The sequence below is a fragment of the Antechinus flavipes genome, chromosome 2, assembly GCF_016432865.1.
Source record: "Antechinus flavipes isolate AdamAnt ecotype Samford, QLD, Australia chromosome 2, AdamAnt_v2, whole genome shotgun sequence".
In the NCBI taxonomy this organism is placed as follows: Eukaryota; Metazoa; Chordata; class Mammalia; order Dasyuromorphia; family Dasyuridae; genus Antechinus; species Antechinus flavipes.
This window is the reverse complement of record NC_067399.1, coordinates 601,524,440-601,536,268: the sequence shown is the minus strand read 5'-3', so window position 1 is coordinate 601,536,268 and position 11,829 is coordinate 601,524,440. Positions and strand designations below refer to the sequence as shown.

Below are 11,829 nucleotides of genomic sequence, written 5' to 3'. Positions count from 1 at the left end.
CACTCTAAAGAAAAATCAGTAACAGCTCCTACTTTTAAACTATGGAATGCTAAATACAACCTTGCCAATTGTGTCCATTACAAATCTGTAGTTCATAATTTCTACTGGGCATTTGCCACAATGTATTTGCACAGGTGGTACCATTGGGCAGAATTGTGACTAAAGTCAAGAAGTCTCAAATTAAAATCCTGACTCAAATACTAACTGGGTGACCCTGAGCAAATAACATTACCTTTTGCTTCCATTTTTTCATCTGTAAACGGAGATAATAAGCAATACTCAACTCCCAGGATCAAATGGTAAAATATTTGTAAAGCATTTTGAAAACTTTAAAGCACTGTATACATGTTATCAGTAATCTTTTTATTCTAGGCTTGTGTTACTGCTTCAAAATAAAAATCAACCATTTAGACAGATAGATTTAATGTGTTTTTTAGTTTCGAACTCATTTTTCTTTTTAACTGTTACAACGAATAGTTCTTTGCAAAGATGAGGGATATATTTGGAAAGGAAGATGAAGAAAAAAATTCATAAAAAAGTCATCTACATAATTCCTTCTATTTCCTTATGTATTTGAATTACAACAATTCTCCCCTCCTTCCCTCCTTTCTTTCATTCCCTTTTCTCTCTCTATTTACATAAGGTATCATATCCTTACCTAGAGATGCTCTTAAAAGCATTTTTTATTTATTTTCTTTTGTATCTCTGAATCTTCCCAAGCTTCTTTGGGGTTTACTGGCTAGATTTCTTTCTTAAGAGAACTAGGTCTTAAACCAAAACCAGTAGTCTTTAGCCATCAATAGTCTTAGGCCAAACCCCATTTGGTCATTGTTTGGGTCCCAATTGACTCAGATTGAAAGTAAATAGCAATCATTTATGCTTTGGCCAGAAACCCTGAGAGCCTACCCCTCCCAGATTTATTTAGTTTTTTTTTGTTTTTGTTTTTGTTTTGTTTTGTTTTGGGGGGGGAGGGTTAGGACAACGTGAAAGAGTAGATTCTTTGCCTCAATTGCTACCCAGCCTTAATTACAGAATGGGTGTGGCCTCAGTCAAATGAAGATCTGCTGAAGACCTAAGCTTAAAAAAGGCCATGGTCTTCCATTTCATCCAGAACCCTCTCCAGAGGTCTTGATCTATGTCTGGCCACTGGACCCAGATGGCTCTGGAGGGGAAGATGAGGCAAGTGACCTGGCCCAGCCCTCCTTCACTGAAATCCAATTTAAGTGCATGTCCCAGAATCACCTCCCTGATGTCATGGTCCTCTTTGAAAAGGAAGGGCAAACAACATTCATTCTGCAACCCCTTGCAATCTTGTGTCTAATTTCAATTATCAAATGAAACTGATCTTTAGGGTTAGTAATATCTTCAGTTATTAAACCCAATGGCCTTTAATCCCATTTGAGTTGCTAGCAGCTATTGACCAAATCCTTCTCCTGGACACTTTTAAAAAATAAATTTTTACTCATGTCTTATTTTCAGATGCCCTAAATCCTCCCTCTATTTCCCTTTCTCTCATTCTCTAAATTCAAAACTAATTCCCATAATTTAATAATTTGAATAATCTTTTTTGAGAAGGAGGGAGAAGAGAAGGTTCCATAACTTTTCTCTTTCCTGGGTCTACTGTATGACAACCTGTTTCTAGTTCCTAAAACTGGACTATTGTCTATCTCCCATCTATATTTTACCTTTTTCTCTGTGTACCTTTTCTCAGTGATCCTCATCATCTTCTATGGGTTGGTCACCTCTACCAGATGAGTTCCAAATCCAGATCTAACTCTGAACTCCAATCTTATTCTGTTTATTGGAACTGTCTGACCTTTCCATCTGGATATTCCATTTGCTTCTGAAATGAGAAGAATTTGTTTTTGCCTCTTCCAAACGTCTCTGTTTCTGCAGAGACAAGGCAAATCATGCCATTTGAAAAGTGTTGGCACAACACACTACTGCCTGGTCATAGGTTCTCTATTTTTACTTTCTATGTTGTTACTGACTGCCATAGAATTAGTTGTAGGATTTAAGGTCTGAAATTATCATAGTCAACAGTACCACATAATTCCTTCTTTAGGGAATAAGGAATCAAAACAAACAAGCAAAAAAAACTAACATCTTTATGAACTCTACTGCTATATAACACTGAATCCACATTAACATACCAGAAAGTTACCAGTTCTAAATATTCCTTGAACAGAGAAATTCTTGGAATAGGCTTTTCTGAAAGATTTGGTAATGTCAGAAACTAATCACTGGTCCCAAATACTCAGTGAATCATACAGTTGTCATCTTTCTATAAGGTCTTCCAAGAAATTTTAGGAATAGGACAAATAGAGGAAACCGTATTCTTACCTTACTAGCTATAAATTGTAGGTCAAATCCTTTTATTTGGGAATTGCAATCACTGTTGCACCACAGTAGAGATGAAATCTTTATTAATTCCAAGAATGAACTTGAGATTGGAGACTAGAGGCTAGGTTCTTTGTGGAAAAAAGAGTTACAGAAAAAGTTGAACTAATGAAAGAATAGGAATTCTCTGTTGTGTTTTTGTGTTGTCTTTCAGCAACATCACCAAATAGGTGAAATCAAAATGTTAGTTAAATGGAATTTGTATTTTGAACATATATTAATTCAAAAAGTGATCAGAAAAAACACCTGCTTAGCTGACACAAAGATAAATGACATGATCTCTCCATTTCAAGGCATTAATCTAAATCACAACATAATGGTTTTGACATTAACATTTTTATTTTTGTATGTGACTTTAAATAAATCTTTGCAATGATTTAATAACCATCAATATACAGAAGACTGTGATTAAAGTGGAACATTAAATGAAAGTACATTGCTCAGACTACAAAATTAAAATACAAAGACCTCATGAATCAGGTCACTTGAACATGACATCATCACAAGACTAGAAATCCAAAATGTACATGTAAGATTTCCATGGTATAAAACATAACTCAATGCTAAATATCCCTCAATCATGCACAATACAGACTATATTTTAAAAGAACCATTTTTTCTATGTCATGTGTGGACGATGCATAAAGTAGAGACAGACTTCCATCCATAAATATTCCAAGGGGTGTGTTGAGTATTCTTGGTTTAGGCCAACACTGCCTGGGCTGCTCAAAAGTTAATCCTTAAGGCAAGTCTTTCTGTGTATTCATCTTTCCCACAACATAATTATATAGATTTTGTTAGTAATTCAGTGAATGGAATGTACATTATGATATACAGAGCATTTGGCAGGAAGACAAAACACATTAAAGCTAAAACATTTAAGTATCGTATTTATGGAAATGAAGTCACATTTTAATGTATACAAAAAACTATGAATTGATCATTTCATTATATAGTTAACATTTTAATTTTATGATAAATACCATTTTCACATAAAAGAAAAACCTTTTACAATTTTAAAAACATATGTAACTCTCAAACACTTGATAACTGCAAATTCATCTTTTATAACACAGGAAATAATTAGTTTGATTTTAAGCAGCTATAATATAGAAATTTGTACAATTGTTTAAAATAAAGTTTTTAAAGTCATAATTGTTTCAAATGATTTTAAATTACATTTCTTAACTAAAAACATCAATGCTCTACTTTCTAGTTAGCTAGAATGTGATATTTTAATGGCCCCAAAGACATATTTGATTTTCAAAATATTTCTGTCAATTATAAATTTAAGTAAAAAGAACACAGATGTGTCTCAGAATTTGAGAAATAAAGCATCAAGAACAACAAAGAAAACAAGATATCTTAAGGTACAGAAAAAATATTTTGAAAAGAATGTTTACAACGGAAAAATGTTGATATTTCCCCTCCCTTGCTGCACTCCTTCCAAAAGCTCTATGCTGCTAAATAGAAAAATTCAAAGATGCTCATCAATGGCAAAGTGGATTTCTGAGCTATGAGAATCCCATGATGTTCAAAAAACAAATGTCCCAACCAAAATAATTGTAAGGGTGATATATTTTCAAGGCAAAAGAAAAAAAAGGCAAATGATGCTTTGATGAATCAGACTTATTAAATATATTTTTCTTCTAGGGATCCTAATCTGGGGTATTGTGTATATGCCCATGTGCATACATGTATATAGACACACATATACATGTATGCATACATGTTTGAGTGTCAACACACACACATACACACACACACACAAGCTCATACAGATCTAAATATACAGTGCAAAAGAATTCTAATTTTCCCTAAGAGCTTTCACTATAGTTTCTTAAATATTCCAGACCCTGTCTCTTGAACCCTAAGTTCATAAAATTAAAAAAGAACATTTCAGGGATTTTTAAGTCTTTCCAAAATTTTATAAACCTTTAATATAGTCACAAAATCTGAAGTATTTTATATTTTTCACATAATAAACATAGAATACAGAAGTTATTCCTAAAAAGTTAAATCCTTATGTAATATTCTACATATATAGCTTTATAACAAGATAAGACACCTATACAAGTACAGTTTACAACTTCTGTAAGAAGATACATTTTTGAAGGCATCCTCATCATTCTCTGAATTATGACTATGACTAATGGTAAGACAATTTAACCATCTACCTTCCTGTCAATGCCAAATTTTTATGGTCTGCATAAACTTGTTATTCTTCAGTCATTTCAGTCTTAGGCTGTTCCAGTTCATTCAATAAATCTTTACCGGCTGCTCCTGCTTTCGAGGCAAAAAGGACAGCTCCCTGTTTAAAACCAAGGTTCTTCAAACTTCGGGCATAATCTGCATATACTGCCAGAATTAGTTTTTGTATGGACCAAGGTTAAGGAAGGAAGTAAAAGGTAAAATAGGCTCACCATTAAGTTCTAAATCAAAACCTTCAATGATAGTGCATTTTGTAATCATCATTTTTATTGTAAAGAACCCTTTGATCATATAGGCATGCATAGTGGCATAAAAATGAGATGATAGTGAAAGATGATTAAAAAAAAGAGATTATATCATTTGAAGTCTGGCAATTCAGATGGTGTGTATTGTGGCATTTTATAGAGGGAATACAGAAGACTACATATCAGATACTATGATGATCATTTAAAGCATAATTCTTAGAGTAGAAACAATAAGCTGTAATGAACAAGATAATCTGCTCAGTGTGTTTTATGCACTTTATCATTTATACAGATGAACACTTGCAAGAATACTTATTGCTAGAAACATTCTTTTACTATAAGAAGCCCTGCCATTTGGAATAAGATTCCTGAATTCAAAGTTAGTTCTCTCAGGAATAAATACCCACTGATACTTTCTTAGGCTACACCCAAGTAAAACTTGGGAAAAGAAACAAGTGAACACTGAGAATGCAGGATAATAGATACTTATGAGTATATTTTAGTTATATCTTAAAAGTGGGTTAAAAAAAGAAAAGACTAGGAAGATATTTTAAAGCTCCAGAAAGTGGTGTTTTGCAGAAGAGATATCTGTATTACTCATAACATTTTACATGTCTTCTCTAAAAGATCACAATGCCATGCAGTCAAATACTGAAAGTAAGACAAAAGCTGGAGTTTGGGGAAGTCAGTGTTTTAGTTTCTCATAGGTACAAATCAATCACCCTCTATCTACCAATTTCTGGGAGTGTTACATCCAAAAAAATCTAAAAAGTGAAAAAATACATTGAGAAAGAAAAGAAAGTACTACTATTCTAAAATACTCATATAATTTCCATCTCGGAGGGAAAAAACATTAAAGTGACTATAATAGAATAAAGAAATTAAGCATAACTCTAGAGTAAGAGAAAATGAATAACTGTTTAACATGGCCTAGAAAATTTCAAAACATTGTTATCTTCTCAAATTCTTCACTATTTGGGATATGATTAACCATAAAACATCTTATTTATTCCAATATTAAGAATAAAAAGTAATGGGATATATTTCTCAGAAAAATATATGAAGTTTCCTTAACCAGAGCTATTTATGTATGACTTGTTTACAAAAACAATAAAACCACACAATCAACCCCACAGTCAACCCTTCCTCTGTATTTCTTTGTCTACTTTCTCTATTTTTATGTTAAAATAAAACCAAAACAAGACCTGATCCCTGCATTTTGTTGCTTCCTGCAAACCTTTTTTTAAGGCCCATGCGACAGATCCCCTGACTAGCATTTTGAGTCCATGTGTGTTCCAGTATTTTCCTTCTCCAACTCTTCTCATGAAGAGCCAAGGCTTGAGTTGAAGCTACAGTCAGACTTCTCTAAACTAGACCTGTGCATCAGTACACTGTGTGTCGCCCTCCCCCCACAATATAACTTATGGTACCAGTTCTGAAGCCAAAAAATGAGCAGCAATTTTCATTTCTATCACCCTTTACCCACAACATAAACACTCCAGTGCAAAGGATATTTGTGTCTTCATTTATTTCAATTGTGTCATACTTTATACAAGCTTCAACAAATAAGGCAGCTCTATCAAAATACCTCATGCTGGCAAATAAAAAAAAGGGGGGGAGTTAGTATTCAACTTGAGAGCTTTCAGCTAAGAAGTGTAGAGGGATGGGTGAAGTCAGAAGATCATGATCCCACATACTTATACAAAGATTTTCCACAAACCATTTCTGTGAATGGTAACGCTACACAAAACTTTGGTTGTTTAAGTGAAAACTCTTTTCTTTAACTCTGTTTGGGGGAGGTCTTCACTATTCACTATTCTTTAAGCAAGAGATGTTTCTCCTAAAGAAAACTATCAATCAAATAGTTTCTCAGCCTTCTCTTAAAGCCTAGAATGGAGAATACCATATTTTATAAGAATTTCTCAAGTTTCACTTAATAGGCCAGGTAGCATCAGTCAGGACTTCACACAAAGATAAGCACTCAATATGTGGCTCCCTCTACTGTTGACTCAGAAAATAATTTTTGTCCCCAAAGTCAAATGGTTCAGTATCAGCGATGGGATGATTTTATCAACAGAAAAACAGTAAAGAAATAGGCCTTTCCCTCTGCCTTGGAGCTGAACTAGGTATTTTTCATGAATTTTTCTCAATTAGAATGTGAGCTTTTAGGGACTGTCCCATTTTTCTCTGTGTGTTCTCAGCACCTGGCACTCAGTAAATTCTTAAGGAATTTTTTACTTTTTTCATAAATGTGAAATGAAATACTCCTACTTAAGTATCCAATAAGAGTGCTACATTTTCTCCAACTTAGTCTGTGTAGTTTGCTTTACTACCCTAAATGTAGTTATTTCTGAGGCAGTATGCAGGAATGAAGGGTTAGTTCTCAGAACCAGAAAGACCTATGACTCAAGTCTTCCTGATACAAACTGGCTGTTTTAATCTAGGAAAGTCACTTAATTTCTTAGCTCTCTAGGCAACTGAGATACAGAGAAAGGGCTAGTCTGAATTGGCAGAGGGTGTTTCCTCATCTGGGCACTGCCAATACCAATGGAATCCCATTTGTGTCTAGCCTACACTATACTTCTGAACACTACAATATACAGTCGTAACAGAAATAGTGCTAGATTTGGCATCAGTAATGACCTTAACTAGAATTCTAGTTCTGATCCAGATTACATCATTTATCTTAAGCCTTAGCTCAATCCCCTTGTCTGTAGAATGGAAATTATAATAAAATGTGTAGAACAAATCTCACAGGATTCTTTAGAAAAGTGCTTTGTGAGCTTTAAGGTGCTAAAGAAACAGATGTAATCTCTTAATTTTTATCCAATGTGGACCAATTTTTTTCATTATCAAATATTTCTGAATTTCAGTCATATTTTTCAAAAGCTTTTTTATATACTTAGATTGTGAAGGAAAAAAACTTCCGAATTGAGATTTACTTGGAAGTAAACATCTACTTTAGAACCCACACCTACTAAATGAGCAATTATAAGAATTGACACTCCTGGATTTACCTGTGCAACATCTCCACCACTCTTGTAAAGCAGCCTAGGGACAAAAGGACCAAGATGGCCTTTGATTTCTGATTGACTTGTGGAGAGCAAAGATGATCAACCCATCGTTTCAAAACGTCAGCACATTCTTCTGAATTTAAACGAACCTTTATAAGATGTCCAAAGAAAAACAAAACAAAAGGAACAAGGTATTTACATGAAACTAGATCTCACTCTAGACAATTACAGAGAAAACAACTGGTCTTCGATCAAGTTCAGTTTGCCTCCATTACACTATTATTCTTTATTGAAAATAGTGACAATACTACCATTTCTGAAAAATGAAAGGCACTTTTATAATCAGAAGAATACAAGAGTTAGGAAGAAAGTTGCTAAGAATACAATTGCACAAAATGCTTTCAGAACTAAATGTTTCAATATCCCAAGTCAAAAGCTTAATGAATTTTTATGGGTAGTAATTTAAGTTATTAATTACTTACTTTTGCAAGCCAGGCTGCTCGATTCCATTCACCGTATGTCTGTAAATAGCGGCAGGCATCAGCAGCTTTGTCTATGAGACAGAGTAACTGAACTCCCTCTGAAAAATTAAATTATAAGAAATAAAATAGAAACTTTCTTAAAATTAAAAAGTTGTTCTATTTCTTGGAATAAAGAAAATTCATTGTATGTTAAAAACCAACATTTTGCTAGATTCTAAGGGCTCAAGTAGCTCACTTTAGTTTCCATTTTAAAATTTAAAGACAAGGTTTGAAGAAAATTTCTAGAATAGTATCACTGCCTGAAGCAACTGAAAAAGCACAAATATGGATGGAGTCTATAAAGGTAAAAACAGAAGACATAAGAATAGCTGTTTTTCATTTACAAACACATATGAATAATGAGTTTTTCTAGGATGCCTTTTTGTTTGTTTCCCCAAGTATATAAACACAAAAGATAGATTAAAAAAAAAACATTTTAATCGAACATTTTTGCCACAATCAAATGTGTTGGTTTACAAGATTTTTAGGTTGTAGATCAATGGATGAAGGACTATATATGATACACACACACACACACACACACACACACACACACACACACACTACAGCTTACCTGCCAACTTGCCATTGGCTATCATATTGGTAGCAACCAACTTAATGGTACTCTGAGAAGGGCCAGATGAGGTGACAGTTGTCACCAAACAAGCTTTCAGTGAATCACAGTAATAATGCTGATTATCTGCACTGGTTTCCAAAAGCAACTGTACAGCTCTGTCTGTCTAATAAATAAAGAAAAGATTTCTCTAAATATGAGAATTTTCCTAGCAATGTGAGTTTCCTTAGTTAGAATTAAATGACTGTTAAAGAGTATATCTAAAAGAGAACTTTTAGTTTTAAAACATTTTATTTATCAAGGCAAAAATGGAACTAAACATGGTATCACTTATTTGAAATTCATGAATAAATATGATGCCTAAGTTTACAAAAGACTCAAAAGCAACCAATGTTCAGTTTTGTGTGAAAATGATTTAAAGTGGAAAGGATATATTTAGGAAATGAATGTAATGTTAAAAAAATAATTCTCTTTTTACATTAGAAGGAAAAATTAAAAGCCAGAAGATTTAAACAAATAATTGGGTTTTTTTGGCAGGGAAGAAGGCATATACTAAGCATTTCTACCACTGATGTAGAGAGGCATTTTGCCTCTATTTTAAAATCTTAAGAGATCTGCCCGAAGGGCTACATGCTTGCCTATGGCCAATGTAAGAGATAAGGCCTGAAACAGGTCTTCCTGATTCTTTGCCAAATTGTCTCTCTACTTGATTTTGAATAGGTAAGAAAACTATCTTCTCGTTAAACTACATAGGTTTACTTTCCAACAGAACAGAATTTCCACTCATTTTTAATCATAAAGATATAGTAAAGAAGAGATCTTATTATTCTTAATATGTAGGGGTTTATTTCAGGGAAACCCACTTATATAAACTGATGCAGAGTAAAATTAGCAAAGTTAGGAGTTACAACACTGAAAAATGAGAAAAAACCCAACTTGGAATGATGTAATAATAACTCTGATCAATGAAATGACCAGTCACAACCCCAGACTGATGACAGGGGGTGATAGACCCAAGGTACAAATAATACATTTTTGGAAATGGAAAATTTGTGGATTTATTTTGAGATTATGCTTATTTGTTATATGGATTGTATTTTTCTTTTTTTTAGCAGGGAGAGGGGATAGAAATGTGATCTAAATGATGATGTTGCCCCCCCCAAAAGCTAGTATTCATATGGTGCTTTTAAAATTTGCAGAGTATTTTATTATTATCTGATTTCATCTTCACAACAAACTTGTAATGTAGATATAAATAAGGAAACTGAGACTGAGAGGTTAAGTGAATTGCTAATAATTACCACACATAAAATAATTTCATATATAATCCTCTTTTTCTGTTCTATTTTGTAATGGAAAATGTTTTTGTTTTCAATAAATACAGAATAACAAATTTTGAAAAGTGCAATCTTGAAATAATTTCACTCAACATAAAAAAATACTCATAAAATTTTAAAAGTATATATACCTGACCCAAAAGAAGGAGCTGGTCTGCACACTTCCTTGTATGATCATAAGTTGACCTTTTTACTTCTTGCAGATTAACCCTTTCCAGTTGAAATTTCTATAGAACAAAATTATTTATTGAAACTTAGATCACAAGTACATCAGACCATCAATATTATAAAATAAAAATCATAGCACTTGGAAATTGGAACAATTTTATTAAATGTTTCTTTAATTCCTTAACTGTTAAAAGACTGAGAGGGTTAGTCCCCATATGAAAAAATTGGCTTGTATAGAGTTTGGACATAGGAGATACAAAAATGTTGGGTAAAGCTTTAGTTAGTTCTAGAATAACAATGAAGTTTAAAACTAGCAAACTTCAAAGAAGACAAGAAAAGTAGATTTTAATTTAGTGACCTAAAAAAAGAAAACTGTAAGAAAATTTCGAGTTAAACATTTGAGAGGCAGGGCCAATAGATATATTGTATCTATTGATTTTGTTTGTTTTTCCATGGGACAAATTAGGATTCAATTGGAATGAGTGATAGGAGACTATGTCTGGAAATGACTACGATATAAAAATCAATCAATCAGCAAGTATTCTACTAAGTACCTACTTTGTTCCAGGCACTACAGAAAAAAGACAAAGATAATACAGTCTCTTCCTTCAAAAAGATGATATTCTCAAGGGAAGGCAATATATATACATATAAGTGTACACACACACACACACACACACACACACACACACATATATATGAAATGGTATGTTTGTATATATATGAAATGGTATGTTTGGCTGAAGCAAAGAGTGTATGAAGGGAAATACTGTGTAAAGCTGGTAATATTGGCGTCAGCTTGTGAAAGATTTTTAAATGCCTATCAGATGAGTTTATATTTAACCACAGATATAAGAGAGAACCACAAAAGTTTATTGGGAAGTAATATGATTAATAGAATCACTTTGGTAGTTGAGTGGATGATGGATTAAAATATAAAGCGATGAGGCAAGGAACCAACAAGGAGGCTATTATAACAATCTATTGACAAAGTTATAAACATTCAAGATTATAATTTTAAAGAATTTGAAAGAAAAACAATACCTGAAAATATGAATTTTCACAGAGTATGTCATAACAAATATCCAGTGGGTTGGTCACCTTTTCCTGAGACAGGGAAATATTATCAGTGTCTGTTATGCTCTCCGATTTTTCCTGGGATAAACTGTGCAAATAATGGGCAGCCACAGTCCAGAAATGCAGTTCTGATTCATCACCATACAGCCTGAGAAGTGAAAATCAAAGCCAGGGTATAGATACATATGTACAATAAAATTTCATGAAGCCTTATCCCCTCCAGATTACCCAGCAATGTAGGAAGTTACAACACTCCAGGAGTGCGATCAACAGAACTCCCTC

General features: G+C 33.2%; 1 protein-coding gene across 1 annotated transcript in view; it reads right to left on the bottom strand.

The window, feature by feature from the left end:
- Positions 1-2,717: 2,717 nt before the first annotated feature.
- Positions 2,718-11,829, bottom strand: part of WDR11 (WD repeat domain 11) — a 76,010-nt gene continuing 66,898 nt past the window's right edge. The window contains exons 23-29 of the mRNA XM_051981555.1: positions 11,515-11,695; positions 10,434-10,529; positions 8,966-9,131; positions 8,353-8,450; positions 7,874-8,019; positions 6,371-6,450; positions 2,718-4,776 (exon numbers count right to left, since the gene is read on the bottom strand). Of these exons, the coding sequence (XP_051837515.1) occupies positions 4,619-4,776; positions 6,371-6,450; positions 7,874-8,019; positions 8,353-8,450; positions 8,966-9,131; positions 10,434-10,529; positions 11,515-11,695 (925 nt within the window). The 3' untranslated portion in view covers positions 2,718-4,618. The remainder of the gene's footprint in view (positions 4,777-6,370; positions 6,451-7,873; positions 8,020-8,352; positions 8,451-8,965; positions 9,132-10,433; positions 10,530-11,514; positions 11,696-11,829) is intronic.